The sequence below is a fragment of the Erigeron canadensis genome, chromosome 8, assembly GCF_010389155.1.
Source record: "Erigeron canadensis isolate Cc75 chromosome 8, C_canadensis_v1, whole genome shotgun sequence".
NCBI lineage: Eukaryota > Viridiplantae > Streptophyta > Magnoliopsida > Asterales > Asteraceae > Erigeron > Erigeron canadensis.
Window position 1 is genome coordinate 43,840,820 of NC_057768.1, and position 15,085 is coordinate 43,855,904.

At 34.0% G+C, this 15,085-nt stretch overlaps 3 protein-coding genes across 3 annotated transcripts; 2 read left to right on the top strand and 1 right to left on the bottom strand.

Moving 5' to 3' along the window:
* The first annotated feature begins 1,055 nt into the window (after positions 1-1,055).
* On the top strand, positions 1,056-2,020 carry LOC122579822 (indole-3-acetic acid-induced protein ARG7-like). The gene has a single exon (XM_043752056.1). The coding sequence runs from the start codon at positions 1,462-1,464 to the stop codon at positions 1,867-1,869; it is 408 nt and encodes a 135-aa protein (XP_043607991.1). The 5' UTR covers positions 1,056-1,461; the 3' UTR covers positions 1,870-2,020.
* Positions 2,021-3,023: 1,003 nt separating this feature from the next.
* Positions 3,024-5,312, top strand: LOC122578137 (photosynthetic NDH subunit of lumenal location 5, chloroplastic). The gene is made up of 7 exons (XM_043750032.1): positions 3,024-3,134; positions 3,268-3,459; positions 3,754-3,904; positions 4,007-4,095; positions 4,489-4,543; positions 4,727-4,812; positions 4,934-5,312. The coding sequence occupies exons 1-7, from the start codon at positions 3,111-3,113 to the stop codon at positions 5,084-5,086; spliced, it is 750 nt and encodes a 249-aa protein (XP_043605967.1). The 5' UTR covers positions 3,024-3,110; the 3' UTR covers positions 5,087-5,312.
* A 5,178-nt stretch (positions 5,313-10,490) lies between these two features.
* LOC122580108 (ACT domain-containing protein ACR4-like) lies at positions 10,491-13,412 on the bottom strand. The gene is made up of 7 exons (XM_043752382.1): positions 13,313-13,412; positions 13,130-13,175; positions 12,884-12,998; positions 12,658-12,725; positions 11,383-11,994; positions 11,194-11,298; positions 10,491-10,919 (listed from the first exon to the last, which is right to left on the bottom strand). Exons 1-7 carry the CDS (start codon positions 13,384-13,386, stop codon positions 10,551-10,553), a joined length of 1,389 nt encoding a protein of 462 aa, XP_043608317.1. The 5' UTR covers positions 13,387-13,412; the 3' UTR covers positions 10,491-10,550.
* Between the last annotated feature and the right edge of the window lie 1,673 nt (positions 13,413-15,085).

Genomic DNA, 15,085 nt, shown 5'->3' on the forward strand with positions numbered 1-15,085 from the left:
GTTTTTGTTGGTTTATTACATAGTTTTTTTGCTTTTGTGTTTTCTTTCTATTAGTTCATCGTATACCCCCCATCACTATTTAGATTTTGTTATTTTGGATCCTGTTTGGGGTTTTTTGTTGGTGTTCATCATAGTTTTTTGGCTACTGTGTTCTGAATTAATATATTGGAAACTTTTACACAAAATTTAATTTTTCCTTTGTTATTTATATTTTCGTTAAGGTTATTTATCTTTTGGTTTTTCTTGGTTTTTTGATACCTTTTTTTTTTGCGTATATGATATCTTTTATTGGTTCATCATATACCCCGCATCACTATTTAGATTCTGACATTACGGATCCCATTTTGAGTTTTCTCTTTAGTTTTTTTTTTTGGCATGGTTATCAATAGTCACCATGCTTATTAAAACTTGACACGTCGCATCGGCTATAAAGTGACACATCGCACGTTTCCTATAGTTTGGATTTTGCCACATTGCATCCTGTTCGGATTTTGTCACGTCTTTTTCTTTTTTAGGTTTGTTTTTCCTTTTCGGATTTTTTATTACGGGTTACTTCTCTTTGTTTTTTTCACACTTTTTAATTGTCATTCAACCTTATTGTGATATACCCCGTACCACTACTTGCATTTTGCTATATCGCATCCACCTGATATCTGAATTAATATATTAATATTTTTGTCATATTACACCCCGTTCAGGTTTCTACTACGGGTTACGTTTTGTTTTCTTGCATACTTTTAAATAAACATATTAATGACAAAATTATTTCTATTAAGCTGTCGAAAATTCACGGCATATATACTAAAATAACGAACCGTTTCAACAAAGAAATTGAGACCCCGCAACGCGGGGTCCCAAAATTTTCTAGTTAAAACATAAAGAAAATATAAAGATGGACGGATGGTGAATTTAGTCCAACTTTAAGTATAACTGACTAGTAAACAAATGCTCCAATTAGATAACATGACAAATAAAATGAGCCAAAAATAACAAAGTCTTTATTCGATATTAAAACTGAAACCAATTATTTATGTTAAAGGGGGAAAAAGTGATTTTGTATATTTTGAGAGCTACATCCATCATCCATTTCTTGTAATAATATCTTTCACCCTTTTTATCAACAATCTTTGGTTGAGTTATAAGCTCACTTTGATCTTCCCCCCTCTCTCTAGACTTTATGGCATGTTCCCTTGCACATACAAGTCAAAAGTGGAATTATGAATAATTAGCTCAATGATTATTACCGAATGCTAGAAGTTGAAGTGACGAGAAGAAAAACAATGAGTAGCACACCAAACATTATTATGAAGAAACTCATGCTATTTTTGACTTATGATAGAGGTTAAGTTAATTACATCTTTTTTTCTCTCTATTTCTTTCTAGTAGTACTTTCATATGTTTTAGTGTTTAAGGGGGATTTCGAAGTGTTTGTACTAGTAAGTAACAAAAGATCAATTGAGAATGGATGTGGTTAAAGGAAAAGAGAAGAAAGGACTTATCTCCAAAACATGGGAACGATGCAAATCCTTTCGAGTTGTAGGAGCTAAGAGCTCACTCGGGATCAAACGAGGCGTTTCAAAGAGAAGCATATCATGGCCTCGAGTAGATGTAGTCAAAGAAACAACACTTAATATTGCACCAAAAGGGTGTTTCTCGGTCTATGTTGGGCCTGGAAGGCAAAGGTTCGTGATTAAAGCCGAGCATGCTAATCATCCACTCTTTAAAGCACTTCTTGTAGAAGCCGAGTGCGAATATGGGTATAGAGTCGAGGGACCACTTGAGCTTCCATGCGAGGTCAAGGATTTCATAACGATTATGTTAGAAATCGATGATTGTTACAAGATTATCAGTCATCAAGAATGTAATTAATCTTGGCTCTACGGAAGATTAGTAGGATTCTATGAGCATCTCAATTCGTGTGAGATTATTGTAAACAAATTAGTAGTTTATTAAATTTGCGTAAGCAAATTTGGTTTGTTTTGTTAGTTTGATTGATTGGCACTTTCTACCTTATTGCAAAGAATCTTGGTTTGGTTGTATGTGATAAAGAAAACTATTATAGATATGTTTTTTTTTTTTCATGTTATTATTTAATCTGGAGTTGTTTTTACATTATTTAAAACTTAATGATTTGAAAATTTATAGAAAGGAGTCGAATCTTAACCTGATCTTATGAAGTATTAAACTTTTAGGCTTTTAGCTAGGCCCATGTTAACTTTTGTTGGGATCTAACTATTATTCTTAGAAGCCCAAGTCCATCAAAATCCACTTACAGTCTCCCAACCGGCGTCTACGGTTGTCCCTACCCTTAATTTTGCATTAAGCTAATTCATTTTCTATCATATTCTATTCAATTCAATGTTTTTGTTTTAAGATTCTAGTAGTCTAAAATAAACCTATTTATAAGTTAAATCCCGATCTTATTTCTGAAAACATCAATGAGTTCAGCTATTTCATGTAGGAATTAATAGTTTGCCAAGACAATATATTTACACTTTTAGGCTCCAAATACATTTCTCTATATGTAAACCATTCTGTATATATCTATCCAACATAATTTGTATTATTTCTTCTACTATTCATTAGAAAACTTATATATAAAATTATGAGACGTAGAAAATAAGAGTGTGACTGTGAATTAGCAAACAGAATGAAGTGATTTTGTATAAAACGTTCGACCCATAATGGTGTTCATGTGGTGGTGTATTTACACAATCACCCACTTAAGTTTGTTGTACAACATACAATTTGTTTTTGTTAATTATTTGTTCATGTAATAATAAATTCTTTGTAAATATTAAAAGCTAAACTAGAAATGAATACAACATTTTATAGCGACGGCTTTAAAACCGAATGGTTGGAAAGATTGGAAATTGTCCGAGAGATATGTTGAGAATGAAGGGGGGTTTTCAACGAAATCCGTAAACTCAAAAACCTTTTACAGTAGTAAATAAATAAGTAGTACAGTAGCTCTTAAAAAAAAAAAAAGGTGTACGAGTATAAAAAAGAGGCGAATAAACCAATAATCCACACGCTCGTCATATCCGTCTTTCACACTCTCAAAAACCCTGGAAATTATCCACAACCCTCATCCGCAGCAGTTACTCAAAATGGCTCTCTCATTTACATCTCTGGTTAGTACTAACCCATTAATTCATTTCAATTTTATTTTATTTAATTCATACATATATAATCTATCTATCACATATATATTATGTATGTAAATGGAAATAAATCTGTTGATTTTTATTTACTTACATGTTTCAGTCAAACGTCGGCTCGGTCTCAGCTCCCCGAAGTTTCTCGTCGGTGAAAGCCGTGAATACGTCGTCGTTTAGTGGTATCAATGTTGGTAAATCTAGTAATTTATTATCTACCTCCCTCCGCCTGAGCTCTTCACCTAACCCTAATGTTCAGCTCAAGTCTCGAGCTACCTTGTCCGTCAGGGCCACTGCTCAGGTATATACATACATACATACATCCATATTTGTTTCGAATGGATTACTGATTACCTTATAGATAATGATTTTTTGTGTATTATTATAGATAGAAAGTTAAATATCTGTTCCAAAAAATAAATATATGTAAAGCTAATTGTTTGTGTATTCAAATTAAACATTTAATTTTGAAAGTTATCTTTTAGTGAACCAATTGGATGAAGAACTGTTGGATGGCCTTTAAGTGACAACTGAAAAAGTATGTGGATGTTTTAGGGGATAAACGCTAATAGTAGTGTGTTTGTTTTGCATTCAGGAGGTAGCTACACAAGCTAAAGTAACAAACAAAGTGTATTTTGACATCAGCATTGGAAACCCAGTTGGGACACTTGCTGGAAGGATTGTGATTGGGCTTTTTGGTGATGATGTGCCCCAAACAGCTGAAAATTTCCGTGCTTTATGTACAGGTTGAGTATCGGAAAATTGTATACTTTATTCATTGGTTGCTCTTTAGTTTTGATAGATGTGTGGAAGGAGCTTATGGGTGAGTTGGCCTATATTTCTTTCAGGAGAGAAAGGTTTTGGTTACAAGGGATCTGCATTTCATCGTGTCATTAAGGATTTCATGATTCAAGGAGGCGACTTCGACAAGGGCAATGTAGGTCTTGTTAATGCTTTCTTATACTTCATTCTATCCGTATATTATAGTTTCTGTTTAAAGGCTGTGCGTAGCCGTTAATGATATAATGTATTTGATGCTCTTTCGGCCCATTGGTTTTCCCTCAAAAAGTTGCAAAGCATTGGAGAATTGTTTTTGCAAGAATCAATTATAAATGAAATTTTCTAACATACATATTTTGTTCTCATTTTTATGATATTTCGTATGTAAATTCAGTAAACTAGCAGTTCTAGGAAATTTAAGACAAAGTGTAGAACTTGATGATAATAGCTTGAGTTTCAGTTCTGCTGTTACTCTGATCTAATAGGATAGAGGTTTCATGAAACTTGTATTGATCTTTCACTTAGTAATTCTTTAGCTTTGTTTTTGCAGGGAACTGGTGGCAAGAGCATTTATGGCCGGACATTTAAGGACGAGAACTTTAACTGTGAGTTTGCCAGCCCTTTAGAAGGATCTTGTAGGAGTCAACTAACAGTATCTTTTAGGAGGCAAAGAAAAGTTATATCTACTATATAGAACGATATTGGAACAATTGTAGTTGTTGAACTACCTTATAAACTGAGCCTGTAGTCTTTACTGACACTTCCCAACATATGTTAAAATCTTGCAGTAGTTCATACTGGACCAGGAATTGTTAGTATGGCAAATGCAGGCCCCAATACCAATGGAAGTCAATTCTTCATATGCACAGTCAAGGTATGCTTGTTTCAGTCATTTATGGTCATTTATTTAGAGGTGAATGCATGGATTTACCTTGTTAAAATTATCTTCGAATTACATAGAACTAAGTTTTATTTATGTTGTTTGCGGCTGGCAGACTCCATGGTTGGACCAGAGGCACGTTGTGTTTGGACAAGTTTTGGAGGGCATGGACATAGTTAAGCTGATTGAGTCCCAAACCACAGACAGAGGTGACCGCCCAACAAAACGAGTCGTTATCAGTGACTGTGGTGAGCTTCCATTGGTCTAAGACTGAGCAAGTCATGGGCTCATTTTGTACCAGTAAATGTAGCTTTATTTAAGGCAGAGTATTACCTACATGAAGAGGTGGTTTGACAGTGAGGTTTTTTGGTGTTATGGACCATCTTTTGGTGTTCTGTTTTTCAACGATTTGGCTTGGAAAACACCCACTCGCTGTGTATTGATACTGTTTTATTAACAGTTTTTATTGAAATAATGAGTGTGGCTTCTTTTGATTTCTTTTTAGCAAAGTGACTCGGGCAGTTATTTTGTTTGAGGCAGCAATGTTGACGAATTCATAACCTACCATTCTCAATGAGTCTTTGAGGTATGTTTCATTTCAAACAGGTCAAGCTAAACGAATCAACAAACGCAGCAAGTGTCAAATAGGTTTGAGGCCGAAAAGGCTCGTACTTTCCCATGTATCTACAATGTGAGTTATTTTTTCAAATAAAACACCTTCGATACGTCATTCAATAATAGTAGTAAATCTATTCATAAGACATTTTGAGTTGGTCAATTTTTTAGCTTGATACATCTTGACTTAACCCATTCATAGCTTGAACGGTTAAAACCAGCCTGATCAAAACCAGTTTCTATGGTTTTGGTCGGTTTGGTTTTGTGTTGTCTTGGCCAGTACGGTATTAAAATTTCAAAACTGCCGATGTAAATTTTGTTTTGGATTTATCATAAACCTGCTAATTAGGGTTGTGGAAACCCCTAAACCTGTCTAGCGTGCCCATCTGTTTCTTATTTCCAGATCTAAAAGACGGCATTCTCGAGTTATGAATGCACTGGATACCACTTTTTCGCCGGTGAAGTGTTTGTATCTTTTACTCAATTGGTCATTTAAATTAATCTTTTTTTAGAAACCAAACATGGTACCCAATGTTTAGAAGCCACTTAAAACTGATCATGGTTTAGTGGCTAGTGCCATTGGCCCACTTGCTAACTTATGGCCCAATTTGTTTTTCTCAAAAGTCAAAATGCTTTTATATATTGCTCCATGCGGCTGTTATTATTTGGATAGTTTGGGAAAAGGGAAGTATGAGGAACAAGAACATGATTCCTTGGCCGTGGTTGTTCCAAATCGATAGATCATCTCTTTTGCGTTGTAAATGGTTGGTGGGGAAGCAAATTTCTTGGTGGAAAACAAGGGGTGCTGCCAACCACAATCGGTGACTCTAGTGCCGAAGTCAAAATATGATATCGGTTATTAAATTTAGAAGAGTTAATTATAGTGAATAGTGTTTATTCAACTTTTGAAATGAACATCAGATAAGGAGCTGTGTAGGTTAGAGGGGGATCGGGAACCCACTGGCCTCCTATTTGGCTTTGTCTCTAGGTGACCCTATTTGTAGTGGCGAAGCTTGAAAATTTTCATTGGGGGTCGGAATCTAATTTTTATTTCCCCTAACACTATTTTTTTTAAAAATGGGGGTCGAAACTGAGTATATCAAAATTTTCTACACGAAAACAATATATCCCCTACATCATAAAAAAAAATTCGGGGGGTCGCGCGCCCCTCCCTCCCCACCCCTATATAGCTGCGCCCATGCCTATTTGAAAAAAAAAAGAGAGAAAAGAAAACAAAAATTCTTAGGGCCCGTATGGTTGTAGAAAATGTTTTTTAGTTTTTCATTGGCGTTGTTTCAACCCAACTCATCAAGTTTAATATAAACCCAATGAGATTTTACTCTAAATATCATATGCTGATAGTAGGAAATGGGAATAGATTACCGGTTAATATATATGCTTAAATGTATTATTTTTCCAATGTGGGTATGAGTTTATATACCCACCATTTACGCAACTGGCCTTCCTATAGACGAACTCCAAATAGAGCTGACAATTTCTGACACGGACACGACACGACCTGTTTTTTTCGTGTTTGGCCTTAACGTGTTTCGTGTCTTAATAGGTCCGAACCTATTAAGACACGAATAGTTATCGTGTCTTAACAGGCCCGGACCTGTTAACACACGATAAGACAAGTAGTATATATATGGGAATGTTAAAGACACGATAAGATACGTTATCAGGTCCCTTAGCAGGTCCCTTATCGTGTAACTTTTAATAAGTCTCTTAACAGGTCCCTTATCGTGTAACCTGTTAAAAATCGTGTTGTGTTCGTGTTTGGAAAAACTGACACGATTAGATATCGTGTCGTGTTCGTGTTTAACCCTATCGTGTTCGTGTCTTATCGTGTCGTGTCGGACACGATATGCCAGCTCTAACTCCAAACAATTTTGAACTGTCTTTGGGTACCATCATATAGAGTGAAAAAGGATTCAGATAATGCCTATTTTACTTTAAGTCCTCTGACATCCTTTAATCGACTGCTATCTTCGTTTCTATGTGATCCAACTTGCTTAACAATATACATTTTGGATAGCTAGTAACAAAACAATAATTGTATTAGACCGTTATATTATTATATATGTATTAGTTTAGAATATGTCATAAGTTCGAAGTAGTTAAATGTAATTTGTTATTCTATAAATTAATATCAATGAGAAGGGAAAACCTTAAGGGATTTTATTATCATCTTACATGGTATCAGAGCCATGAAGGATCTGGGTCCTCTTAGTTATTTTTTGGGTATCTCTATCACCCGCTCTTCTAATGGGTTATTCTTGTCTCAAAGCCGTTATGCCTCTGATATTCTCAGAAGGGCTATGATGCAAGATTTTAACCCTGTTTCTACTCCGGTTGACACTGCGGGCAAACTTGGTGCTCACGCAGGTGTTCTCTTTGATGATCCTACATTGTATCGTAGTTTGGCCAGTGCTCTTCAGTATCTGACATTTACTCGCCCGGATATCTCGTATGCCGTTCAGCAGGTGTGCATGCACATGCATGATCCTCATACTGATCACTTTCTTGCATTAAAACGCATCTTGCATTATGTCAAAGGGACTCTTGATATGGGTATATGGATACGACCATCTTCTTTGTCGACACTAGGTGCTCTACATCCAGGTATTGTGTTTTTTTGGGGGACAATCTTCTTTCTTGGTCTTCTAAACGCCAAACAGTTGTTTCTCGATCCAGTGTTGAGGCAGAATATAGGGGCATTGCAAATGTTGTTTCTGAGTTATGTTGGATTCACAATTTATTGCTCGATCTATTCCACTTTCCAGTGCTGAGTTATTCCTCTTTGTCAAGCCTCCTTGGTATATACTGAATTACTGATAATGTTAGTGTCATTTATCTTTCTGACAATCCGGTCCAGCATCAATGCATTAAGCATAGCAAGATTGATATACACTTAGTTCGAGAAAAAGTTCAACGTGGTCAAGTTCGTGTTCTCCATGTTCTGTACCGCATAACTTCTCAGACATTTTTACCAAAGGGTTACCGCGTGTTTTATTCGTTGATTTTCGGTCCAGTCTTAGTCTTCGAAATCCTACGCATTAGACTACGGGGGTATATTAGACCGTTATATTATTATATATGTATTAGTTTAGAATATGTCATAGTTCGAGGTAGTTAAATGTAATTTGTTATTCTATAAATTAATATCAATGAGAAGGGATTTTATTATCATCTTACAAATTGTATACTTTGGCATCGATCATGCATAATGATAAATTTTCTCGTTAGGCAAGTTCTAGCTAAAGGCAAAATGTGCATTGAACCCATAACCACATTTACCAGGCAAAATGGCCCTTTTTGTAGACCAACTCTCAACAATATTGTTTAACAATGTTTAGCCGGGTACCATCATATAAAGTGAAATAAGTAAGAATTAATTTGATCATTAGGCTATCTCCAATGGGGCGCCCTAAGACGTCTTTAGGTGCTCTTGGAAATCCTTCGCCTTTGAAGCTTTTCCAATATTAAAGGAGTGTTTGGTATGATGGAATGGAAAGGGGAGAAAGAGAATGAGAAAGAGTTCTCTTGTTTGTTTGCAATGGAAAAAGGGAATGAGAAAGGAAAATCGATTCCATTCTCTCTATTCTTTACAAATTGTAGAGAATGGGTGAGAATGAATTTTTTTATTTATATTTTTTAAAGATGTTATATGTAATAAATGTATCATTATTTAAATTTTTTTTTTTTTATATATTCATTCTTTGTGGGTACCAAACAATGAAATATTCTCTTTCCAAATACTCATTCTCTTTCTCACTATTTCCATTCTCTATTACATTTTCATTCTTTATGATTCTTTCCTACCAAACAGCCCTTAAGGATTTTTTGAAGGATGCCCTTACCTAAAGGGCATGCCCTTACTTGTCCTTACCTAATATATTTTTGTTTTTTAGTGGAGGTAAAAAGATATGTAAGGATATGTAAGGATGTTTGTATGGTTGAAGATAAAATCATAAGATTTGAAGAATTTATAAAAATGTATAAAGATTTATAACGATATGATGTGGTAACTCAAAAGCATTGGAGATAGTCTTAGAGATGTTCTTTTTGTCCAATGAGAATATAGTTACTATTCTCTTCAAAAAGAACGAGACAAATAACATTTAGTCTCTTGATAAATGTTCTTCACTTCTTCACAATGTCTTGAGAAAAAAAAAAGTCAAATTCCTTTTGGGGTCTTGTCGTCGATAGTTTAGTGTCTAGACTAGAGTAGTTAATGTAGGTTTGAAGTTTGAACACATGTGTTGCACGATTACCAAGTAAGATCTTGGTCCAGGATTCTATATATTATATATTCATGTGACTTCCTTCACGGTCTTCCCCCATAAACAGCACCTGCCATTAAGGTTGGCATAACAAGTCATACAAAACCTGTTAAGACATGAACCTGTTAAGGTCAAACACGAACACGACCTGTTAACTAATCATGTCATTTTTTTCAAACACGAACACGACACAAAAATTAACAGGTGCACCTGTTAAGAAACCTGTTAACATGTATATTATAGATGTTTTTGACTAATATTGAAAAAAAAAAAACCTTTAAGGATAAAATTTTTTTTACAAATTTCAACTATTATATAGCGACAATAATCCTTACGTTACAAAAGTTCATAAACATCTTACCTTATAAAAATCATATATCAAATCATAATATCAATTCATGGTATTTTATATATATGTATAATCTTAAATGTTTTAACAGGTTCTAACAAGTCCGGATCTGTTAAGACACGAATCTTAACAGGTCTGGACCTGTTAAGACATGAAACCTGTTAAGGTTAAACCTGTTAAGAACAGGTCGTGTCGTATCGTGTTAATAGGTTCCGTGTTAAAATTGTCAGTCTTACCTGCCATAATGTCACGTCCCTTTTCAATTTTGTCCCTATTCTTCAGGGTTTTGCCACCATGGCACTTCCTTTTTACAGTCCCATAAACAGAAAGTGACATTTCATGGTGGTCCGTTATCCAGTCATACTGTAATTTATAGTAACAAGAAAGAACAAATTGACAACACACAAACATAAACTCTCAAAACAAAATATAAAAATTCTCATAATATTAACAATTACAACATATGCATTTGTTTAATGTAGTTAAGCTACTTCAGAACAAGAGCTAATTAGTCCTAAACTGTATAAAAACTTTTCGGACTTTGTTCGCACAAGATTACTCAAAGAAAACTTCACGGTTTGCGGAGAATGCACCTTAGAGTTCGTTGTGGTTAACACGTTGTCTTTCTTCACTTTAAGTAGGCTCTCACCTATTGCACTTCGAACTGCTTGGATTGTTTCAGTTTTCACTTGATATCCGGATGAATCCACTACGTAGAATGTGTTCACGGCGTTTGATCCTCTTGTAGTCACTTCTGCCCTTGTGATTGAAAGCCCGTTCTCTCTAAAGATTCTAGTCACGTCTGCTAGTAACCCGACTCTGTCTTCACCACAAAGCTCTAACCTTACACCCTGCGTAATGGTAACCAAAAGCGCTACATAAGTAAATTTCTAAAAAAAAAAGTAAATTTCTATAAATTGTAGATTAAATTAATATAACTAACACTAAATATGAACTTAGGAATTAATGTTAGGGATTGCCTATTAAAAATGATCATGTGTTTTGAAATAATCAGAAGCAATTTAGGTAAGCAATCTCATAGATGCTCAATATATAGTGTTTTTTTTTGTTGTTGTATCACAACATAATAAGCAGATAGACAGTTTTTGCTATGCGGGTTTTTACCTCTGAAATGCGTCTCCTGATAGCTGCTTCAAGGCAATGAACTACACGCTGCCTTTCGGCTTCTGAACTAATTGGGCAACCATCTGTATGCCGAATGTAAAATTCCTAAAAGTGACACAGAGTGATCAGATTAATGTTCACCTAAAAACGATCAAAGACGACTTGAAAGCTGGGTGTTAATGTAAATACCTGAGAAGCATCTAATCCGTTGGCTACGATGGTAGCATGAAAGACTACATATTGCATATCGGTTAGTGTACAAACAGTATCAAACAGTAGCTTAGGCCGATCAGTACATCGCAAATTGACGACTGTATACCCTTTCTCACTGCAATTCTCGACAGTCACAAATGCTTTGATCATACTTGTGGAGCTTTCAGATCGATCATATGATTCATATGCCTCTGTATCATAATCCCGGTCTGCATACATCAACTGGTGCAGTCTTCTCTGCGTATGGGTAGATCCTGGTGAAACCGAAGTTTGGGCACCTCGCCTATCTCTATCTCCTTTAAGTATGAAAAGGAGAAGCTGTTTGATCTTAGTGAGTCGGTCTGGATCATCAATTGGGAGCCTGGTTTCATTGTCGGTTATATAAACGATTGAAGCAATTCTTGAATTATGTGTCCAGATTTCGGTGGATACTACATTGCAATTAAGGTTGGAAAGAACGGCAAACACCTCAGAAAGCAAACCGGGCCTGTCACGCCCAGTTAACTCAATAGTCGTGTGTTTCATTGCAGATTGGACCCCAACTGAACCCCTCAACGATCTGAAGCTGCACCCTCTTGGTCCAAGTGACTGTAAAACATAACATACTTTATTCGTCGTTTGACTTTCAACGTTACCATGCATAACAATGTGGTACAATCAAAAGTAGGTCCGATTAGGTTCACATGTGCTATAAAGCGTTATTTACGGTTCGTAATAATGCTTGTTGACAAAGGACCTAAAGTTTGTCTAGTTAATAAATCCGGGGAAAGTTCACATGAACCATGTGCTGAACTAGTCAAGAAACAAATGCTCATATATATATATATAAATGATAAAACAAAAAAAGACTAGGTTGATATGCTCATATTTTATACAAATGTTTGGTATGTTATGAAAAAAATTTGTATTCATTGCTACTCCAAAAAAAAAAAAAGGTGATATATCATTGTTTGATTGCATTAATTTTGCATTGCATGTATCATTGTTCTTGGTATCCCACACCAAAAGAACAAGAAAGTTTAAAATTTTTCATATAACCGGACACAAGACAGCCGAACGCTAGCTGGCCGGCCTTATGAACAGAAAACAAATTAATTAATGTCACTACGGTGCAAAACGAATGTACTAAAATTAATACTGCATGATAAACAAATTGATGAATTATGACAAGCTAGATAAATTTGAAATCAGGGGATTTTATATATGCAAATTAAATATGAATACATATATAATAATTAAATTAATGTATACCTGTTGGATACGATCAGCAACGTTATCCTCTGATAGCTTGTTACCATACTGATCAGTGACATGAAATACTGCAACAACAATCATGATATTTTTAATTAGCCATATATATACATGATAGATAATCAGATTGGACTAATATTATCCACATAAATTACAGTAATTAATAAAAGTTATCAAGAATATTTGTATATTAATCATATATGCATATAGATTAGTAGATAATTACCATCCATAAACCATCCACCATCTGAAGAAATGTAAGCTTTTTTGACGAGTATATTTAAATCAGTCAGAACTTGAACTACTTCTAACAAGCTCCCTCTCTTGTTTGCACTATCAACCTACCAAATAATTTTATACTTAATCAGTCAGTCTAGCTAATAATACTAAAAATAATCAAACCATTAATATATTATTATATTGTTCCTTCAGTCAACAAAAACTGAAAAAATAAATAAATAGCTATATATACCTTGATTAAAGTGGCTTTACTGTCTGTAATGTTATCAACAGTAACCCTGTACGTAATTAAACGCATATGCAAAAATCTTGTTAATTTTTAATTAATAGATACTGGATCTATAATTAAACCCTAAATAAATATACTCGTAATATATTAAAAAAAACAAAAAAAAAACGGGAAGAAATGTAGTGCCTGGGTGGATGCATGCGATCTACAAGTTTGGCAAATTCTTGATCAACAGTTAAAGAAGCAGACCAACACTCCATTAAATTTTTCACACTGATCAAAGAAATGTTTGTTATAATTTATGTTTGTAATATGCGTGTGTGATTATATTATATATTTGGAGGGATATATAATGATATAAGCGTAGCCCCCTAAAAAAAACACACAAAGAAGAAGAAGAAGATGAAGATGGAGAAAGGAAGAGGAAACGGAGCACATATATATATATATATTTGGGAATTGCTCTGCTATCTACGTACAGGTTGGCCCCAACGACAAGTCATAAATACAATACTACTACGTACTACTACTACTTCATGTATCATTATTATTATTGTAATTAGCGTAAATCACAAAAATTATGCATGAGGTTTGTTCAAAACTACATTGGTTATGCCTACAATTTAAAAATTACACGAGTCATACCTATCGTTGTCAAAACCTTACACTGATCATACCTATCACTGACGGCTGTCAATTTGGCCGTTAAGTCAAGTCACGTGTTGTAAATGTTTAATAATAATGCATTCTTGTATCAACTATTTTTTTATATACTTTTCATTAAAAAAATTATTGTTTCATAATAAATGTCATATCTACCTAACTTAATAAATGAAGTATAAATAAAACTCTAAAATTCTTAATAATTATTTTTATAGTGAATTACAAGGATAGTACCTGAAGTATGCACGAAATTAAAGTTTTGATATCACACATGCATGACACGTGACTTGACTTAACGGTCAAATAGACGACCGTCAGCGATAGGTATGGTTAGTGTAAGTTTTTGACAACAGTGGGTATGACTCGCGTAATTTTTAAATTGTAGGTATGACCAGTGTAGTTTCGAACAAACCTCAGGTATGATTTTTGTAATTTACTCTTGTAATTAATAATGGAAAATCTTATTTCAATACATAACATTAATTAAGAATTTAAAATGTATGTATTTGACGAAAAAGAAAAAGAAGAAACAAGTTAAAAATATTGATGGTGTGCTCATCATACACTTTTGGAACCCTTCAATCTTTGATGCGGATATATACATTGTACATCCAGGTTATTTTTAAGAGGTGAATATTCAATTTTTGGTTTGGTTTTTATGAGGTTTTTTCTTGGAACGGAATTGACTATCCTAGCTACCTTTTGCGGATAGATAAACTCTGGATAATCGTGCCTTAATTTTTCTTGAACGTTAAAATATTATAGTATTACGATATGATTTCAATTATTCTAACAATAATAATAAATTAATAATGACAAAACTTTTTTTCCATAAGTAAAATGGTGAACTATTTTTTTTTTTTTGTGGCAAATAGTTAAAAGAAAATGAGACATTGAAAATGACCTTAATGCCTTTAATGAATCACTTTTTTAAGAAAAACTTATAAAACATTATCTATTTATTTTTAATGAACTAATTAGCACCATAAAATTTTATTTTAGTAATTTATATCTAAAATCTTTATATTCTAAAATATCTCTCTAGTAGCACCTTTATAAAAGAGATTGTCTCACACTAAAATCTCTCTAATCTATACTTCTATACATATACTACTCCGTACTATATAATTTATACCCTCATGTTGAAAAATTAATATTTTTGGAACATGCGAAATTACCATTTTACCCTTAATAAATTAATTTACACAATCATTCCATTATCTTCTCAAAGATATCCACTCCTCTTTTAAATCAAATATCATTATATAAAATATATGCACCACTTGACGCATCTAG

What these genes read in the sequence shown, in the direction of transcription:
- LOC122579822 (XM_043752056.1), top strand. Translation starts at nt 1,462, where the DNA reads ATGGATGTGGTTAAAGGAAAAGAGAAGAAAGGACTTATCTCCAAAACA.
- LOC122578137 (XM_043750032.1), top strand. Translation starts at nt 3,111, where the DNA reads ATGGCTCTCTCATTTACATCTCTG. An exon ending in TTTCCGTGCTTTATGTACAG is followed by an intron (nt 3,905 to 4,006) that starts GTTGAGTATCGG and finishes TATTTCTTTCAG; the next exon opens with GAGAGAAAGGTTTTGGTTAC. An exon ending in TCTTCATATGCACAGTCAAG is followed by an intron (nt 4,813 to 4,933) that starts GTATGCTTGTTT and finishes TGCGGCTGGCAG; the next exon opens with ACTCCATGGTTGGACCAGAG.
- LOC122580108 (XM_043752382.1), bottom strand. Translation starts at nt 13,386, where the DNA reads ATGGAGTGTTGGTCTGCTTCTTTAACTGTTGATCAAGAATTTGCCAAA. An exon ending in GTAAAGCCACTTTAATCAAG is followed by an intron (nt 12,999 to 13,129) that starts GTATATATAGCT and finishes ATTATTTGGTAG; the next exon opens with GTTGATAGTGCAAACAAGAG. An exon ending in TGGTGGATGGTTTATGGATG is followed by an intron (nt 12,726 to 12,883) that starts GTAATTATCTAC and finishes TTGTTGTTGCAG; the next exon opens with TATTTCATGTCACTGATCAG.